General features: G+C 45.7%; 1 protein-coding gene across 1 annotated transcript in view; it reads right to left on the bottom strand.

Moving 5' to 3' along the window:
• Window positions 1-15,954, bottom strand: part of ERO1A (endoplasmic reticulum oxidoreductase 1 alpha) — a gene marked incomplete in the record, with an annotated part of 52,034 nt that extends 36,080 nt beyond the window's left edge. The window contains 4 exon segments of the mRNA XM_056546066.1: window positions 4,849-4,887; window positions 7,247-7,330; window positions 11,483-11,602; window positions 15,610-15,954. Of these exon segments, the coding sequence (XP_056402041.1) occupies window positions 4,849-4,887; window positions 7,247-7,330; window positions 11,483-11,602; window positions 15,610-15,735 (369 nt within the window).
• Between the last annotated feature and the right edge of the window lie 6,225 nt (window positions 15,955-22,179).

The following is a 22,179-nucleotide window of genomic DNA, read 5'->3' as shown; positions in this document are numbered from 1 at the left end:
ACATCAGGCACACGAAAGCATTATTCATAATTCATCACCTTCACTATATCAGGTTACGGACATGTATCATGTTCCTCTTCAGTACAGTTGGACTTTCCCTTCTCCTGAATGGGGCTCTGTGGCAGATCCATTCCATCGAGCCCCATTCACCGAGCAGATCCAAGCCCCCGAGCCCCATTCACCGAGCAGATCCAAGCCCCCGAGCCCCATTCACAGAGCAGATCCAAGCCCCTGAGCCCCATTCACAGAGCAGATCCATGCCCCCGAGCCCCATTCACCGAGCAGATCCATGCCCCCGAGCCCCATTCACCGAGCAGATCCATGCCCCCCCCCCAGCCCCATTCACCGAGCAGATCCATGCCCCAGAGCCCCATTCACCAAGCAGATCCATGCCCCCGAGCCCCATTCACCGAGCAGATCCATGCCCCCAAGCCCCATTCACCAAGCAGATCCATGCCCCCGAGCCCCATTCACCAAGCAGATCCATGCCCCCGAGCCCCATTCACCCAGCAGATCCATGCCCCCGAGCCCCATTCACCGAGCAGATCCATGCCCCCGAGCCCCATTCACCGAGCAGATCCATGCCACCAAAACAAAACTTACAATGCAAGTCTATGGTTAGAGTGTGCAACCTGCGGCGAAGGTCGCTTGCTCCTAGCGATCGGTCACTCAGACCCTGACCAATCAAAGGGACAGGTAACAATTAAAATCGGCCACTACTAACTATTGGTTATAAAAGAAAAAAAAAAAATCATAAAAGTTCTTAGTTGCAATGATTTCTGGGAAAGCTGGGTGACCGTTCATATCGCCAGCCGTGCGGCTCCTAAAGGGGTTGTCAACCAACCTATTAGGCAGTGAAGCCCCCCTTCTGTCCAACTACTGCTAAACCATATGAAGGCCGGATGACAGCCATAGGCCGGGTTTTCACGTAGCATTGTCAGGCAAGAAGTATTTTTTGTAGAATTTTTTTACTCGTTTGAACTCATTACTGTCATCTGAATAAACATTTGACATATTGCCGCCAAGTTATGTCAAAAGTTTCGATCGTATGGTCTCAGGAGTGAGACCCACTGCAATTGGGAGCAATAACCTTGTGTGAAGCGAGCGGCTGCGTGCGCCTTACACCCGCTTGCCAGATCAAACATTTTCACTCTATAGACTTATGCAGTGAAAGGGTCGGATTTGATTGACGGCCAGGGAGTGGAGCATGCTGGCGAGCATGTAAAGGGGTACTCCGCCCCTAGACATCTTATCCTCTATCCAAAGAATAGGTGATAAGATGACTGATCACGGGGGTCCCGCCGCTGGGGACCCCCGCAATCTCTCTGCTGCACCCGGCGTTCGTTCAGAGTGTCAGGTGCAGCGCCTCCCATAGACTTGTATTGAGAGGGGTGCGGCCGTGATATCACGAGTGGGGCGTGACCATGACGTCGCAATCCTCCGGCGCTGCACCCGACACTCTGGACGAACGCCGGATGCAGCAGGGAGATCGCGGGGGACCCCCGCAATCAGACATCTTATCACCTATTCTTTGGATAGGGGACAAGATGTCTAGGAGCGGAATACCCCTTTAAATGCTCGCCAGCATGCTCCACTCCCTGGCTATTGCAAAACTGCAAAAATAAAATGTGTATATGTTACATAACCATAAATCCCTATAATTCCATTTTTGGGGGGGGAATTGTCCCAAGATGCAGATCTCAATAGGCCTTCAGTAGCCAATCAGATCCCAGCGTTCATTATGCCAGTGTAGGTTATAAAATAAAAGCAGTATTTTTATTGGTCGCTATGGAAACTATATTGTTTTCAACTGGCTTCATGTTACACTGTAGGCCTTAGGTAACACCACATAAGGCAGTGTTTTCCAACCAGGGAGCCTCCAGCTGTTGCAAAACTACAACTCCCAGCAGGCCCGGACAGCCAATGGCTGTCCGGGCATGCTGGGAGTTGTAGTTTTGCAACAGCTGGAGGCACACCGGTTGGAAAACACTGACATATGGGTACATTCACACAGGCGGATTTGCTGCGGGTTTACCCGCACATTTCATTGCTACTAATGGGGTCTGCTTGAAATTTTCCACTGCAGAAAATCCTCCACAAGTAAACCTGCAGCAGAAAACCCACAGCAAATCTGCCCGCGTGAGCATTTCTCTAAATCTCGCTCAGTGTCTGGGTATATTCTCTTTACAAGCTGAGCTCACGACGCCATAAAAAAAAAAAAAAAAAATATATATATATATATATATATATTTAAAAAAAATAAACAAAAATGGCCTCCGTTGTGAAAATCTCAGCCCTTATAGATGCGTGCAGTCTCAGGAGCCCAGGACGGGCGTCTGTTGCTGAAGATAATTGGAAGGAAGGAAGTTTTGCAAAAAGAGATTAGTCCTGTAAAAACATACAGGAAACCAGAACCTCCATACGATTGTGAAAGACGCCATTAGCGGCGCATATTGATCTGCAGTTCACAGATAGATCGTCTCCTCGGTCCTTAATGTTCTGCTTAAACCAAGCGAGAAGACGACAAATACACACGGTTGTCACACCGCCAGTAAACACACCGGCCCGGGGGCACTTCACTGCTTCACAAGATGGCCGCTGAACGTTTATATAGTCAACCGGGCAGACAAGACCTGCGCTCTCCAACCTGCCGTGCTATAGCTGCTGCACAACTACAACTCCCATCATTATGTCTGGATCAGGCCAGGAGTAAAATATGAAAGGAATGAAGCAATACGCCGCCATTCTTAGCCTCCTGCATCTCCAACCGCTCTTCACTGCATAATGACTTGTCATCCACACTCATGGATGGTCAGGAGACCGCGCCAGACAATTTTAGGGAAAAAATAAATAAATAAAAACAATTAAAAATAAAAAAAACTTTTGCCTTAGCCACTGTAGTGTGGGAGCACTTGAGCACATTTGAAGGGGGAGGGGGTACCATTAGTGCAGACTTTTGCGCAATGCAAAGCTTGTGCGTGGGTTTCCTAGTTGCATCACTTTGTAAATGTAGACAAAGGACGAGTGTGAAAAGCTTGCACACGGTCCTACGGCGGATGCCCTCTGGAGTACAAAAAAATAAAATAAAAAATTTGTGATAAATTTCGTGCACTAATCTGGAAGCACACAACTAGAAAAATGACAAAGATGACTCAGAAAACATAAAAATAGCATAAAGATAATAAAAAAATAAAAATAAAATGAATTTCAGCAATAAAAAGTAAATGTGCAACATAAAAACCAGCATAGAGACCAATGCCACATAGAAAGCACAAACAACCAAAAAACACATGTACTAGAATATGGGGGATATTTATTAAAACCGGTGCAGAGGAAAAGTTGACCAGTTGCCTATAGCAACCAATCAGATCTTTCATTTTTCAGAGGCCTTTAAAGGACAACTGCAGCGGTATGACACTTATCCCCTATGCACAGGATAGGGGATAAGTGTTTGATTGCGGGGGGTCCGACCGCTGGGACCCCCGGAGACCTCCCTAACGGGGCGCCGCCATTAGTGCTCATGGTGAGCGCTAAGGTGCGTAGTGTCAACCTAGAGGTGATGCCCCGTTTCTCCCGTGGCAAGACTACAACTCCCAACATGCCCTAATAGCCATTTGCTGCCAAAAGTGAACTACACCGTCTTTTAAGGTGTATTCCAGGCTAAAACTTTTTTTTTATATATCAACTGGCTCCGGAAAGTTAAACAGATTTGTAAATTACTTCTATTAAAAAATCTTAATCCTTCCAATAGTTATTAGCTTCTGAAGTTGAGTTGCTGTTTTCTGTCTAACTGCTTTCTGATGACTCACGTCCCGGGAGCTGTGCAGCTCCTATGGGGATATTCTCCCATCATGCACAGCTCCCGGGACGTCACACCATCATTGAGCAGTTAGACAGAAAACTTCAGAAGCTAATAACTATAGGAAGGATTAAGATTTTTTAATAGAAGTAATTTACAAATCTGTTTAACTTTCCGGAGCCAGTTGATATATATAAAAAAGTTTTTGCCTGGAATACCCCTTTAACTTCAGTGGACAAAATGGCTTCTATTTCCTGTAACCAGCAGCAGCAGCATTATCAGAAAGAAAGCACGACGTCTGCAGACAGCAGTCCCGGGGTCGCGCACGCGGGGATTCAGAACACGGCCGATACCATCACAGTATTATCATCGCTTCATATGAAAGGAAGTGCATACGGCTGACACAGAAGCTGACGCTTATATCTGATCGTACGCACAAATACAGATTCTTTATCTGTTACAAAATCTGAGCCTTACAAAAAAACGAGTTACGTATAATTGTCTGGTGAATAAAATAAGAGACGAGAAAAACGTTCATTCTCTCAGCGGAATCCGCTCTGATATGCATCACCCTAAATGGAGCGCACATAGTGCCATAGCCTGCAGTGCAGAGGATAGGGGATAAGATGTCAGATCGCCGCGGTCCCGCTGCTGGGGACCCCAGGGATCGCTGCTGCAGCGCCCCGCTATCATTACTGCACAGAGCGAGATCGCTCTGTACGTAATGACGGCAATACAGGGGCCGGAGCATTGTTACGTCACGGCTCCGCCCCTCGTGACATCACGGCCCGCCCCCCGTCAATACAAGTCTATGGGAGGGACCGCGCCAATCTAACATCTTATCCCCTATACTTTGGATAGGGGATAAGATGCCAGGGGCGGAGTACCCCTTTAACATTGCACGGATCCTTCAACATACAATGGTTTCAACTAACGATGGTTCATTTGGAACGAATTACCATGGTATGTTGAGGGATCACTGATGCTGGATTAAAGGAATTTGACTGTATTAAAAAGAGGGGGGGAAAAAAGGCAATAGAAAAACCAACCTTAAATCCTGGGGACTTTATGCCAAGTGGAACCGAATCCTGGGAACAATACAGAGTAGATGTGAATTAGTAATCTAGTTATCTTCCCTCATTGGGGTCACAAAACACCGACCAAGCTCAGTGGTCTCCCCTTTAGATAAGTGTTTCCCAACCAGGGTGCCTCCAGCTGTTGCAAAACTACAACTCCCACCATGCCTGGACAGCCTTAGGTTAGTGTTTTCCATTCAGTGTGCCTCCAGCTATTGTAAAACTACAACTCCCAGCATGCCCGGACAGCCAACGGCTGTCCGGGCATGCTGGGAGTTGTAGTTTTGCAACAGCTGGAGGCACCCTGGTTGGGAAACACTACTTTAGATGTTAGACCCAGCATGATCAGAGATGTCTGGGCATGCTGGTAGTTGTAGTTTTGAACATCTGAAGGTCCTCTGTATGGAGGCCACAGTCTAAGCTATTCTTGTACTGGGTATATTTACCTTTTCGTGCTCATCTGGTTCCGATTTAAACCATATACTGAATATATTGACATTTGACACCTATAGGCTCACACGGTATGTGTATAATGGATGATACTAAATGATGCAGACAAATAGAATATTCTATCTAGGGATGTCCTGATACCAATTTTTTTTTTTTGTTTGGCAAAAGTCGTACATGTGGCCCTCACTGATGCTCATAATTTGCCCCATTAGTAAGGTAGGAAATGCCCCCTATCAGGTAGAAGCCCACAGAAGATAGGGAATCCATCCATACTAATTAGAAGCCACCAGTGGGTAGGGAACTCCTACTCATTAGGTAGGAGCCCACAGAAGATAGGTAGGGACCTCCCCCAATTAGGTAGAAACCCCAGTAGGTAGAGAACCTTCCTCTATTAGATAGAAGCCCCTACCAGATAGGTAGGTAGGGAATCCCCCTAGAAAAAGTAAGAAACCTACTTATTAAGTAGAAGCCCCTACAAGACAGGTAGGTAGGGAATCCCCCCCTATTTAGTAGAAGCCCATAGGTAGGTAGGTAGGTAGGAAACCTCCATATTAGGTAGAATCTCCCAGTAGATAAGGAGCCCTCCCCTATTAGCTAGGTCTGAAGGGATCCCCTGCCTTGTATGTAGAAGTCCACAGTAGTTAGGTAGTCAGGTAGGTAGGGAACCTCCTATTAGGTAGAAGCCCCCATTAACTAGTATCCTTCAAATAGTCCCCTCTAAAAGACTTGCAGCTCCCCCCCCCCACCTTTACCTTACAGAAACAGAATGTAAAATGTGGAACTCTAAATTACGCACCTACATTTATCCAGGTATCACCTAAAAGTCAGGGATTAATACAAAACCAAAAAAGATCCAAACTCTAGTTCAGCGTTTCTTAACCAGTGTGCCTCCAGCTGTTGGAAAACTACAACTCCCATCATATCCAGACAGCATCTGGCTGTCCAGGTATGCTGGGAGTTGTAGTTTTGCAACAGCTGGAGGCACACTGGTTCAGAAACAAGCCCAAAGCCTAAGGCTGCACTACTGAGAAATGCTGTTAAAGGGGTACTCCACTGGAAAAAAAAAACTCTCTTTTTCCTTTCTTCAGAAATTTAAACTGATTAATAAATTACTTCTTAATGCTTCCAGTACTTATCAGCTGCTGTACAATCCACATGAAGGTTTTTTTTTTTCTTCTTCTTTCTGTCTGACCACAGTGCTCTCTGCTGACACCTCTGTCCATTTTAGGAACAGTCCAGAGCAGGAGAAAATCTAGCATAGAAAACCTCTCCTGCTCTGGACAGTTCCTAAAATGGACAGAGGTGTCAGCAGAGAGCAATGTGGTCAGGCAGAAAGGAAATTCAAAAATAAAAGAACTTCCTGTGGAGCATAACAGCAGCTGATAAGTACTGGAAGAATTAAGATATTTTAATAGAAGTGATTTACAAAAATGTGTTTAACTTTCTGGCACCAGTTGATTTAAAAAAAAGAAAAAAGAAAAGAAAAAAGGTTTTCCAGTGGTGTACCCCTTTAACCCATCATGTGCTGTGCAATCATGTGGATCCTAAGTGCACATATAAATATGTTGGCATTGTGCACAATCCTGTTTGTATCTTTAGAGGTTTTTAATTTTTTGCAGCCTACACGATCACCTGCCGGTCGGCCCCTCTCTCCAGCTGTTGCTAAACTACAATTCCCCATGGGAGGTTTTTGGCCGAGGAGCAGCTGGTAAAAGGTTTTCCCTCCAAGGAGTAAATCCGACCAATGGGGAATTAGATCTATAATTACCTACAGGTTTCCAGCTGTTGATGAACTAAAGGGGAGTTGGGACTTTTAGTTCTACAAATGTGGTCGCATAAATGTCACAATACAATCGAATTTGTGTTCAGGTTGCAGGAGGGCGCACGTGTAGAGGAATATGGGGACGGCAGCGGCACTTACCGTGGGACAAGGCTGCACGGCACAATCTCTTATTCCACAATGGCTGATGTCCTTCCAGAACGGACACGGCTTCTTCAGATTGGCCTGCAAATATTAAAGATGGCATTATATTCACATTTTAGGGAAGGGTTTCCCAACCAGGGTGCCTCCAGCTGTTGCACAACTACAACTCCCAGCATGCCCGGACAGCCGTCGGCATTATATTCACATTTAAGGGAAGGGTTTCCCAACCAGGGTGCCTCCAGCTGTTCCAAAACTACAACTCCCAGCATGCCCGGACAGCCGTCGGCTGTCCGGGCATGCTGGGATTTGTAGTTTTGCAACAGCTGGAGGCACCCTGGTTGGGAAACACTTTTAGAGAGTTCTCTAAAAATTCTAAATGCCATCACTTAACTATCCATAGGATAACTGACCAAGATACCGGGTATTGTTTCCCAGCATAGAGCTGTGTTTCCCAACCAGGGTGCCTCCAGCTGTTGCAAAACTGCAAATCCCAGCATGCCTGGACAGGTGGTAGTTGGAGGAACAGTGGTTGGGAAACATTGGTAAAGAGCTATCAGCAGTAACTGCCTCTTTAAGAGACTTATTATAACCACAAAATAGACAGATAGATATGAGAGACAGAAATGCCCTTTGCACCATAATAATGTACACTATCAGGGGTGTGGAAATTTAAAAAAAAACTACTTGTCCAAGGGACTAAAGCGGAACACAATCTACTTGTCCCTCAAGAAAATCCACTTGTCCTGGCAGATAAAATAATTTCCACCAAAATAGTCTGATCCCCCCACTAGACCACCAGGGATGGATATAAGATCCTTTAGACACTGCTGACAGCGGAGATCTAATGGGTTAATAGGTGATCGCAGTATGCCGGGATATTAGCGGCCGGAGAGCTGTATTTCCTCTTACACCCCAGACAAGCCCAGATAAGTCTAGATGTAACTTTTTGATCACCTTATAAAAAATTTCTCATATGAAGTGACCAAAAATGACCAATTCTGGACTATTATTTACATTTACACCGTTCACCTTACGGTTTAATTAACATCATATTTTAATAGTCTGGACATTTCCACATGCAGCGATACCACTTATGTTTATTTTTGTACATTATTTTTATTTAAAGAAAATTGGAAACTTATTAGGAAAGGGGCTTATTCACATGTATACGCACTTTTTAAAATATTTTAATCACTTTTTTTCAGTCTCAATAGGGACTTATGTGATACTGGGGGGGGGGGGGGTTCTGCTACTCCAGTTTATATGGTGCATTTTGTGTCAGAAAATGCTGGAAGTTGCATTTAGTTACTAGATAACTACAACTCCCAGCATGCCCTGATACAGTCTATGGTTCTGTGGGTGTTGCAGCATGTTGCACTGTATAGTAGGACAGTTAAGGTTATTGTTTAACATGCTGGGAGTTGTAGTTTTGGTTTGTGTCAGCTGCAGAGCCATAGTCTGTGTCAAGGAATACTGGGAATTACAGTTAGATAACTACAACACCCAGCATGCCCTGATGCAGCCTATAGCTCTGCAGCTGACCCGAACCAAAACTACAACTCCCAGCATGTTGCACTTTATAGTTCTACAGTTTAGGTTATGGTGTAACATGCTGGGAGTTGTAGTTTTGGTTCGGGCGTGTTTGTGTGCATCCGTGGGGCTCTTGGTTGGCGGGTGAGTATGAAGGGGGTGGGATTCTGGGGGTGCAATTTAGTGCAGGGGCCACTAAAAATAAATAAAATTAGATGGCACAACTGCCCTAATGCCCGACGTGACAGTCCGCTCCTATACAAAACATTCATGCATACACATATCATACATGCACCTGCCACTGCCCCCATATCATACACACACACACCCCCGCCACTGCCCCCCCCACATCATACATTACATACACTCACACCATACATATGCATTATACATATACACCATACATACACCTGCCGCTGCCCACCCCACATCATACATCACATACACATCACACTTAGACATCATACATACATCATACATTACATACACATCACACTTAGACATCATACATACATCATACATTACATACACATCACACATAGACATCATACACACATTATACATTACATACACATCACACTTAGACATTATACATACATCATACATTACATACACATCACACTTAGACATCATACATACATCATACATTACATACACATCACACATAGACATCATACACACATTATACATTACATACACATCACACTTAGACATTATACATACATCATACATTACATACACATCACACATAGACATCATACACACATACACTCACACCATACATATCCACCAGTGTAACCAGGGTGCCTCCAGCTGTTGCAAAACTACAACTCCCAGCATGCCCTGTAGTTTTGCAACAGCTGGAGGCACCCTGGTTGGGAAACACTGATATACACCATACATATGCACACATCATACATACACCTGCCGCTCCCCCCCCCCCCCCTGCATGAGTGGACATCAGAGCTGTAGTCCCGGCCGGTGTGAGGTGAGATTTCCGTCCTCCCCCTCACCCCCGCTCTGTGTTGTCCTCGTGCAAACAAGCAACCGCCCCGTGGTGGATTAGGTCCTGTCTAGACAGAGCAGGGGAGGGGTAGAGCTGTGTGCGGGAGATGGAGCTGTGCACGGAGCTGTCTACGTCCTCTCTCTCACCCTGCTGTGTCTTCTGAGCTCCGTCCATCCTCCGGGAGGGGAGATAAGGGGGCTCTGCAGTCAGCTGGAGGCCGCCGCCCCCTCCATACACTTCGAGCTGGTGTGAGGTACAGACTTCCATCGGCTCCTGCGCCTCACACCGACATTAAAGAAAAATAAGGGGGAAGTCTGTCTGTCCCTGCCCGATACAGGGCTAAATCTATAAACAATTCACCTGCCCGGCACCCAAAACTACTTGTCCCGGGCGTCGGGCTATAGGATTTCCACATCCCTGACACTATATAGTGAGACACAAAATTTAGGTAATGGAAGAATATTTCTTATATCTGGCAGCAATGAAAAAAGTACCAGCAGCAAGAAAACAGAAATAAATCCAAATATATATATATATATATATATATATATATATATATATACACACACACACATATATATATAAATCATAAATACAAATTTTATACATAAAAATACACACACACACACATATATATATATATTTATATTTATTAAGCACACACTTGTATTTATGTGGCATGCGTCCTTGTGGAAAATGAAGATGAGCGCGCGCTTCATATCGCACGGGTACCGGCTGCTATCAGCAGCCAACACTTGTCACTAATGACGGACATCAGCGATCACGCTGATAGGCATCATTTAAAAGGGGTACTCCACTGGGCAGCGTTCAGAAGTAAATGCTCCGAATGCCGCTTTCGCGCTGCGGGGGTCAGCCACGCCTCTTTGTGATGTCACGGTCATGCCCCCTCAATGCAAGTCTATGGGAGGGGGCGTGACTGCCTGCCAAGTCGAGAACCCATTTAAAAGGGGTACTCCGCTGCTCAGCGTTTGTTCTGAACGCTGGAGCCGGCGCATGGAGCTCGTGACGTTATAGCCCTGCCCCCTCAGTGCAAGTCTATGGGAGGGGGCGTGACGGCCTACCAAGTGGAGTACCCCTTTAAAAGGGGTACTCGGCTGCTCAGCATTTGTTCTGAAGAGCTGGAGCCGGCGCAGGGAGCTTGTGATGTCATAGCCCCACCCCCTCAATGCAAGTCTATGGCGGGGGGCGTGACATCCGTCACGCCCCCTCCCATAGACTTGCATTGGGGTACTCCGCTGCTCAGCGTTTTGAGCAAACTGTTCGGAATGTTGGAGCTGGCGCCGGGAGCTTGTGACGTCATAGCCCCACCCCCTCGTGACATCACAAGCTCCCGGCACCAGCTCCAGCGTTCGGAATAGTTTGCTCAAAATGGTGAGCAGCGGAGTACCCCTTTAGCCCCGTGGGTACGTTCACACGACAGATGTTCTGAAAGGAATTTTAGGTATGTTGTATTTTGTATTGGTTATAATGGGGATTTCGTTTGGTCCGCCTCGGAATTTCTGTGCAGAAAGCAAAAATCAAAACAAACTATTCCGAGCAGACACCTGGGAAAGTCTAAAGTGTGAAATCCGCAATTTAAAAGGAAAAATGACAGATGCTGGTGGGTTTTGGGGGTCAGTTTGGGACCTCCATAGCACAGTGCGGCAGTCCTCTGCAGGGGGAGACATAAGACTTACCTTGTAATATCGGAAATAGTCGGTCTCCAGCAGTTTTTGCAGTTTGGGATATAATTTATTGTTATTAAACTGGTCTATAGTCTCCACGTCACACGTACAGTCATCAAGGTAGCCAGCGACCTGTAAAGGGGAAAAGAGTCTGTTACACACTGTGTACAACGTCACCTCACGGAAGGGTTTTATGGTAAACCCCTAAATACTGAGATTACAAGGATCAGAATGACTTCCCTTTCATTACCGGATCCTTACAAGACAAAATTCAGATCATTCCTCTTCTACAAACAGCCCCACACTTGTCTTCAGGTTGTTTGTGGTATTGCAGCTGTGTTCCAATGAAGTAAATGCAGCAAATTTCTAATACCATACAGACGCTAAAGACAAGTGTGGCGCTGTTTTTTTTTCTTCGTTTTTTTTATTATTATTTGTTTTTTATTTCTTTGCTCTGTTTTTCTAATCCTGATAAACTCCGGTGGAAATCTTTTTTTAAATCAACTGGTGCCAGAAAGTTAAACAGATTTCTAAATTACTTCTATTAAAAAATCTTATTAGCTACTGTACACTACAGAGGAAATTATTTTATTTTTTGGAACACAGAGCTCTCTGCTGACATCACGAGCACAGTGCTCTCTGCTGACATCTCTGTCCAATTTAGGAACTGTCCAGAGCAGCATATGTTTTCTATGGGGATTTTCTCCTACTCTGGACAGTCCTTAAATGGACAGAGATGTCAGCAGAGAGCACTGTGGTCATGATTCAGCAGAGAGCTCTGTGCTCCAAAAAGAAATAATTTCCTCTGTAGTATTCAGCAGCTAATAAGAACTGGAAGGATTAAGATTTTTTAAAAGAAGTAATTTACAAATCTGTTTAACTTTCTGGCAGCAGTTGATTTAAAAAAAAAATAAAAAAATAAAAAGTTTTCCACCGGAGTACTCCTTTAATGATGAATCTAGATCATTGTTTCCCAACCTGTGACAACCAGTTTTGCCAGCTGTTGCGAAACTACAACTCCCAGCATGCCCTGACAAGCCGCCAAATACAACAAAGCAGCGTTTTCCAAGCAGCGTTTCCCAAAGCCAGCTGTTGTGAAACTACAATTTTCACCATGTGTATAGGGTGTGGGGTCTGTCAATGCATGATGGGAGTTGTAGTTTTGAAACCGCTAGAGAGCCATAGGTTGGGAAACACTGATCTAGTGTATATAGGAGGGAGGCTGTAAGGCAGTGTTTCCCAAACTGGGTGCCTATAGCTGTTGCAAAACTACAACTCCCAGTGTGCTCGGACAGCCGTTGGCTTTCCGAACATGCTGAGAGTTGTAGTTTTGCAACAGCTGGCGGCACCCAGGTTGGGAAACACTGCTGTAAAGGCACAAAGGGAGTTGTAGTTCTACAACAGATGGTAAGCCAAAGTTTAGAGACCACATCTCTTATGTGTCTGGGGGACTGACAGTGCATGATGGGAGTTGTACTTTAGCAACAGGTGGCAAGCTGCAGGTTTGAGAACACTGATTTAATGTGAATGGAGGTCTGTCAGGGCATGATAAGAGTTGTAGTTTTGCAACAGCTAAAGCGTTATAGTTTGGGGACCACTGCTCTAATGTGTATAGGGGGGAATCTGTGTGAGCATGATGGGAGTTGCAGTTTTGCATCAGCCAGAGTGACACAGGTTGAGAACCAATGCTGTAATGTGTATGGGGGACTGACAGCGCATGATGAGAGTTGAAGTTTTGCAACAGCTGAGGATTCACATATTAGGAAACGTTAAACTAGGGCAGTAGATGGTACACATGAGCAATTGGAGACCCCTACATAGGACACATCAGCATTTCCCAACCAGGGTGCCTACAGCTGTTGCAAAACTGCAACTCCCAGCATGTCTGGAAAGCCAAAAGCTAGAGGCACACTGGTTGGGAAACACTGGCATATGTCCTGCCAAAAACGCCCCATATACCCCTTATATGATCGAACCGATTATCACATATCATCAATGTTATACACGGACCCCATTAAATCCTAGATACAACAATAGGATGATTTCTGTGTCAGACATGGCGGCCACTACAACTCCTATCATCCTAGACTCACTAACAGCAAATCTACCCAAAAACACGACAACATGAGGTGTAACAAAGTATCAAGGGGGCGACAACCTCTAGAACAGTGTTTCCTAACAAGCGCACCTCCAGCTGTCGCAAAACTACAACTCACTGCAACGTTGCAAGAACAAACAATTATAACTAAGAAACCTCTGGAAATTAAAAGAATAAAAAATAAATAAATTATATGAATGCTTATCTGCCATACTTTACCTTTCTCTGTGCTTTAAAACAATAAATAAATAAATAATTAATAAAAATGATTGCGCAACCTTGTGACTTTATTAGCAAGAAAAAAAAAAGTGTCACTAATTATAATGATGCTACATGTTACATTGTATCAGGACATAGAGGGTAACAATGTAACCAATCTCTGTGCATTTATATTTGAACAAACAGAGATTGGTTACATTGTTACCCTCTATGTCCTGATACAATGTAACATGTAGCATCATTATAATTAGTGACACTTTTTTTTTTTTACATGATGTGACTTTCTTGCTAATAAAGTCACATGGTTGCGCAATCATTTTATTTATTTATTGTTTTAAAGCACAGCGAAAGGTAAAGTATGGCAGATGATAAGCATTCATATCTTTTTTTATTCTTTTAATTTCCAGAGGTTTCTTAGTTATAATTGTTTGTTCTTGCAACGTTGCAGTGAGTTGTAGTTTTGCGACAGCTGGAGGTGCGCTTGTTAGGAAACACTGTTCTAGAGGTTGTCGCCCCTTGATACTTTGTTACACCTCATGTTGTCGCTTTGCTGGGTAGATTTGCTGTTAGTGAGTCTAGGATGATAGGAGTTGTAGTGGCCGCCATGTCTGACATAGAAATCATCCTATTGTTGTATCTAGGATTTAATGGGGTCCGTGTATAACATTGATGATATGTGATAGTCGGTTCGGTCATATAAGGGTTATATGGGGCGTTTTTGGCAGGACATATGCCAGTGTTTCCCAACCAGTGTGCCTCTAGCTCTTGGCTTTCCAGATATGCTGGGAGATGCAGTTTTGCAACAGCTGTAGGCACCCTGGTTGGGAAATTCCGACATGTCCTATGTAGGGGTCTCCAATTGCTCATGTGTACCATCTACTGCCCTAGTTTAGCGTTTCCTAATATGTGAATCCTCAGCTGTTGCAAAACTTCAACTCTCATCATGCGCTGTCAGTCCCCCATACACATTACAGCATTGGTTCTCAACCTGTGTCACTCCGGCTGATGCAAAACTGCAACTCCCATCATGCTCACACAGATTCCCCCCTATACACATCAGAGCAGTGGTCCCCAAGCTATAACCCTTTAGCTGTTGCAAAACTACAACTCTTATCATGCCCTGACAGACCTCCATTCACATTAAATCTGCGTTCTCAAACCTGCGGCTTGCCACCTGTTGCTAAAGTACAACTCCCATCATGCACTGTCAGTCCCCCAGACATGTGTATATATCCACAGGTACCATCTATGTCCTAATACAATGTAACATTTAGCATCAATATAACTATTGACACTATTACGGATACACTTATATCACGTCAGGTGACAAACGTGTATCCGTCATAGTGTCAATAATTATATTGATTCTAAATGTTACATTGTATTAGGACATAAGTGGTACCTGTGGATATATATATATATATATATATATATATATATATATATATAATCATATACATAGAGCCTAGGGTGTCAGACAACTACATTAGATGTAACAAAGTATCAAGGGGGTGACGACCTCTATAGCATCGTCTCCCAAACAGAGTGCCTCCAGCTATCGCAAAACTACAACTCCCAGCATGCCCGGACAGCCATACTTTACCTTTCCGGAGAGCTTTAAAACATTACAATAAAATAGGAAAAAGTCCAGTCATGTGACATAAGCGTAACTGAAGTAGCATCATTATAATTAGTCACCCCATACAGGTTACATAGTATCAGGACATAAATGGTAACAATGTAGTGTGTGTGTGTATATATGTGTGTGTGTTATATATATATATATATATACTGTATATATATGGGGATGGAGCCCTCTCACCTGGCAGAAGCAGCTGTGGGCAGCAGAGCCCGGGGTGTCCGGCAGCGCCCCCCATGGCAGGAGGCAGCACAGGCCGATGAGCAGGAGGACGGATCTCATGTCCACTCCGTGTCCCTGCAGCAGCATCACTCACAACCCCCTCAGCATCAACCCGGAAGAGGCCCCTGCGCGAGGGGGCGTGGCCCGCGTGACGTACGTGTGTGCAGCGAGCGGTACGTGTCTATAAACACTCGGAAGCCACGCCCACGCTTCCCAGGAAAAGGGAACAGACGATTGCGTCATGATACAACCCGCGGCTGCCGAGCTATAGCAACCAATCAGAGCTCAGCTTTCATGTTTTGTTTTTTAACCAGGATGATATAAGAATTGAAAGCAGAGCGATGATTGGTTGGCTTCGGTGTCCGATCAACCAATAGCAGCACCAGTAGCATAGTGCTTTTGGATAGTGAAAGTTGTGCAGTGATTGGTTGCTATGGAAACAGTGTCTGTTATTAATAAACATTTTATTATAAATACGTTATAGTGTGTGAGGGCAGTGATGTATATAGGGGTCATAGGTAATAACTGACTATAGCAGCTTGGGAGAAATGTATTACTTTATGCACCAACATGCCCTCAAACTTTATATAGTTAATCCCCCGAGTGTTACACCCTAATATAGACCCCCTACATACAGATCAGACCCCTACATACAGATCAGACCCCTACATACAGATTAGACCCCCTACATACAGATTAGACCCCCTACATACAGATTAGACCCCCTACATACAGATTAGACCCCTACATACAGATTAGACCCCTACATACAGACCTCACACCAGACCCCTACATACAGACCTCACACCAGACCCCTACATACAGACCTCACACCAGACCCCCTACATACAGACCTCACACCAGACCCCCTACATACAGACTAGACCCCTACATACAGACCTCAGACCAGACCCCCTACATACAGACCTCACACCAGACCCCTACATACAGACCTCACACCAGACCCCCTACATACAGACCTCACACCAGACCCCCTACATACAGACCTCACACCAGACCCCCTACATACAGACCTCACACCAGACCCCCTACATACAGACCTCACACCAGACCCCCTACATACAGACCTCACACCAGACCCCCTACATACAGACTTCACACCAGACCCCCTACATACAGACCTCACACCAGACCCCCTACATACAGACCTCACACCAGACCCCCTACATACAGACCTCACACCAGACCCCCTACATACAGACTTCACACCAGACCCCTACATACAGACTTCACACCAGACCCCCTACATACAGACCTCACACCAGACCCCCTACATACAGACCTCACACCAGACCCCTACATACAGACCTCACACCAGACCCCCTACATACAGACCTCACACCAGACCCCCTACATACAGACCTCACACCAGACCCCCTACATACAGACCTCACACCAGACCCCTACATACAGACCTCAGACCAAGACCCCTACATACAGACCTCAGACCAAGACCCCTACATACAGACCTCACACCAGACCCCCTACATACAGATCTCACACCAGACCTCCTACATACAGACCTCACACCAGACCCCCTACATACAGACCTCAGACCAAGACCCCTACATACAGACCTCACACCAGACCCCCTACATACAGACCTCAGGATAGACCCCCTACATACAGACCTCACACCAAGACCCCTACATACAGACCTCAGACCAGCCCCCCTACATACAGATTAGACCCCTACATACAGACCTCAGACCAGACCCCCTACATACAGACCTCAGACCAGACCCCCTACATACAGACCTCAGACCAGACCCCCTACATACAGACCTCACACCAGACCCCTACATACAGACCTCACACCAGACCCCTACATACAGACCTCAGCCCAGACCCCCTACATACAGACCTCACACCAGACCTCTACATACAGACCTCACACCAAGACCCCTACATACAGACTTCACACCAGACCCCCTACATACAGACCTCACACCAGACCCCCTACATACAGACCTCAGACCAGCCCCCCTACATACAGATTAGACCCCTACATACAGACCTCAGACCAGACCCCCTACATACAGACCTCAGACCAGACCCCCTACATACAGACCTCAGACCAGACCCCTACATACAGACCTCACACCAGACCCCTACATACAGACCTCAGCCCAGACCCCCTACATACAGACCTCACACCAAGACCCCTACATACAGACCTCACACCAGACCCCCTACATACAGACCTCACACCAGACCCCCTACATACAGACCTCACACCAGACCCCTACATACAGACCTCACACCAGACCCCCTACATACAGACCTCACACCAGACCCCTACATACAGACCTCACACCAGACCCCCTACATACAGACCTCACACCAGACCCCTACATACAGACCTCACACCAGACCCCTACATACAGACCTCAGCCCAGACCCCCTACATACAGACCTCACACCAAGACCCCTACATACAGACCTCACACCAGACCCCCTACATACAGACCTCACACCAGACCCCCTACATACAGACCTCACACCAGACCCCCTACATACAGACCTCACACCAGACCCCTACATACAAACCTCACACCAGACCCCTACATACAGACCTCACACCAGACCCCCTACATACAGACCTCAGACCAGACCCCTACATACAAGACCTCAGACCAGACCCCCTACATACAGACCTCAGACCAGACCCCTACATACAGACCTCATACCAGACCCCCTACATACAGACCTCACACCAGACCCCCTACATACAAACCTCACACCAGACCCCTACATACAAGACCTCAGACCAGACCCCCTACATACAAGACCCCCTACATACAAACCTCAGACCAGACCCCTACATACAGACCTCAGACCAGACCCCTACATACAGACCTCACACCAGACCCCCTACATACAGACCTCAGACCAGACCCCTACATACAAGACCTCAGACCAGACCCCCTACATACAAACCTCACACCAGACCCCTTCATACAGACCTCAGACCAGACCCCCTACATACAAACCTCACACCAGACCCCTTCATACAGACCTCAGACCAGACCCCCTACATACAGATTAGACCCCTACATACAAGACCTCAGACCAGACCCCCTACATACAAACCTCACACCAGACACCCTACATACAGACCTCAGACCAGACCCCTACATACAGACCTCACACCAGACCCCCTACATACAGACCTCACACCAGCAGACCCCCTACATACAGACCTCACACCAGACCCCCTACATACAAGACCTCACACCAGACCCCCTACATACAAGACCTCACACCAGCAGACCCCCTACATACAGACCTCACACCAGACCCCCTACATACAGACCTCACACCAAGATCCCTACATACAGACCTCACACCAGACCCCTACATACAGACCTCACACCAAGATCCCTACATACAGACCTCACACCAGACCCCTAGATACAGACCTCACACCAGACCCCCTACATACAGACCTCACACCAGACCCCCTACATACAGACCTCACACCAGACCCCTAGATACAGACCTCACACCAGACCCCCTACATACAGACCTCACACAAAGATCCCTACATACAGACCTCACACCAGACCCCTAGATACAGACCTCAGACCAGACGCTCTACATACAGACCTCACACCAAGACCCCCTACATACAAACCTCACACCAGACCCCCTACATACAGACCTCACACCAGACCCTTACAGATTCACTGTATATGTATTTAATAGATTGTGGCCAATAGTGACATGGCAGCTTCTTCCCTATCAGCATTTTGCACGTTCCATGTGTAGCCGCTGCTGGTTATTATTAGTATTGAGGTGTATGGGTCAGACGTGTTTCTTGATGTTACTTGCGGATGACTCATGGGCTTTGCATACTGGTAGGGAGACCTCTAGTGGTCATTTTTTTCAAAGTGAAAAATTAAATAGAAAGAAGCATATTTTTTAATAACATGCAATTGGAAAGTTATTCTGCATACAACATGCTTCTTTCTTTTTAATTTTCCACTTTGAAAAAATGACTACTAGAGGTCTCCCTACCAGTCCTTGCCACAAGTCCTTTTTATAGATTTCTGACTCATGCTGGAGTCCTAAATCTCAGACTGCAGCCAGGACACAGACAAGCTCAGCACTGCTCCCTACCTGTCATTCAGACATACAGAAGCCAGCAATGTGCTCATGGCACAGCAGAGCATACTCCTGGCTCTGCCTTACTGCATGCCCTCATTCATTTTACTATCTTTCTTCTCTCTGCACGTGCAGTTGTAAACAGAGAGAAGATTCAGAGCTGCCAGCTGAGCTTGTCTGTGTCCCGGCTGCAGTCTGAGATTTAGGACTCCAGCATGAGTCTGAAATCTATAAAAAGGGCTTGTGGACAGGACTGGTAGGGAGACCTCTAGTGGTCATTTTTTCAAAGTGGAAAATTAAATAGAAAGAAGCATATTTTTTTAATAACATGCAATTGGAAAGTTATTCTGCATACATTAATCTATAATATATCAAAAGTTTTTTTGATGAAAGGTACCCTTTAAACTGGCTCGCATAAGCGTTTTAGCTACACCGACTCATCTGACAGTATCTCCCGAGATAGGCCTAGATACACAGGCTCCTCACACATGATAGCCTTGGAGACATGGGGTTGGCAGATAGTATCTCACATGAAAGGCTGAGATATACACCTCTGCTTTTCAGCATCACAAATGATAGGTTTAGATACACTGCCTCGGACTGAATAAATGTTTGTATTTTTGTGTAAATTACCCAGCAATTCCTTACGTCAGTGCTTCCCAATCAGTGTGCCTCCAGCTGTAGCTCAAACAATAACTCCCAGTGGGAGTTGTAGTTTTGCAACAGCTGGAGGCACCCTGGTTGGGAAACAGTGCCTTATGGCAGTGGATATGCAGACCATTAGGCGGCACACATCACTGCACACATCCATTGTGGCGTCCATACCGGATCCTTTAATACAGGTGAATTCTAGCCTTGTGTGAATAAAGCCCCAGGATACAGAGGAAGTAAAAGGAGATGAGCGGCTACAGATGAGCGGCCATCAATGATTTACAAGAACTAAACAATTATCTAAATGCTGCAGGGAGAGCGAGCAGGACGGCTCTTATACTGTAGACGTCCATGTTCTGCAGAAAGTCTTTTATCTATTGTTCACAGAGTATCGACTTATCCTGTAGATGAGCTTAGATACAGTGAGCTTAGATACATGGAGCTGGGCTAGGGTTACCATCTGCAATGCAATGGCAAGTATTTATCCAACCAATCTTCCAATTCCCGGAATGTTGCACCATAACGTACACCAGTGTTTCCCAACCAGAGCGCCTCCAGCTGTTGCAAAACTACAACTCCCAGCATGCCCGGACAGCCGTTGGCTGTCCGGGCATGCTGGGAGTTGTATTTTGCAACAGCTGGAGGCACCCCTTGTTGGGAAACACTGACCTGTACTATATACTACTATATAGTCCAACATGTTGGGAGTTGTAGTTTTCGTTTAGGGCAGCTACTGAGCCACAGGCTGTATCAGGGCATGCTGGGAGTTGTAGTTAGCAACTAACTGCAACTCTTGAATTAAATAAATAAAAAAAGCGATCAAAAAGTCACCTCAAAACAAAAATGGTACAGGTAAAAACTACAGATCGGGGCACGAAAAATGAGCCCTCATACAGCCCGCATATTTGTATCCTGTGATGTTACGCATATATATATATATATATATATATATATATATATATATAAAATTAATTATGCAAATTAGCATGGCCAATATGTTTTTTGCAAGAAAGGTGGCAACCCTAAGCTGGGCCCAATATAACAAAGAAGACATGGAGCTGGGCCCAATACAACATAAAGAAGACAAGGAGCTGGGCCCAATACAACATAAAGAAGACATGGAGCTGGGCCCAATACAACATAAAGAAGACATGGAGCTGGGCCCAATACAACATAGAGAAGACATGGAGCTGGGCCCAATACAACATAGAGAAGACATGGAGCTGGGCCCAATACAACATAAAGAAGACATGGAGCTGGGCCCAATACAACATAAAGAAGACATGGAGCTGGGCCCAATACAACATAGAGAAGACATGGAGCTGGGCCCAATACAACATAGAGAAGACAAGGAGCTGGGCCCAATACAACATAGAGAAGACATGGAGCTGGGCCCAATACAACATAGAGAAGACATGGAGCTGGGCCCAATACAACATAAAGAAGACATGGAGCTGGGCCCAATACAACATAGAGAAGACATGGAGCTGGGCCCAATACAACATAAAGAAGACATGGAGCTGGGCCCAATATAACATAAAGAAGACATGGAGCTGGGCCCAATACAACATAAAGAAGACATGGAGCTGGGCCCAATACAACATAAAGAAGACATGGAGCTGGGCCCAATATAACATAAAGAAGACATGGAGCTGGGCCCAATACAACATAAAGAAGACATGGAGCTGGGCCCAATACAACATAAAGAAGACATGGAGCTGGGCCCAATACAATATAGAGAAGACATGGAGC

Source organism: Hyla sarda, chromosome 11 (genome assembly GCF_029499605.1).
Source record: "Hyla sarda isolate aHylSar1 chromosome 11, aHylSar1.hap1, whole genome shotgun sequence".
Classification (NCBI taxonomy): Eukaryota; Metazoa; Chordata; class Amphibia; order Anura; family Hylidae; genus Hyla; species Hyla sarda.
The sequence above is the reverse complement of the archived record's forward strand: the minus strand, read 5'-3'. Positions and strand labels throughout refer to the sequence as shown.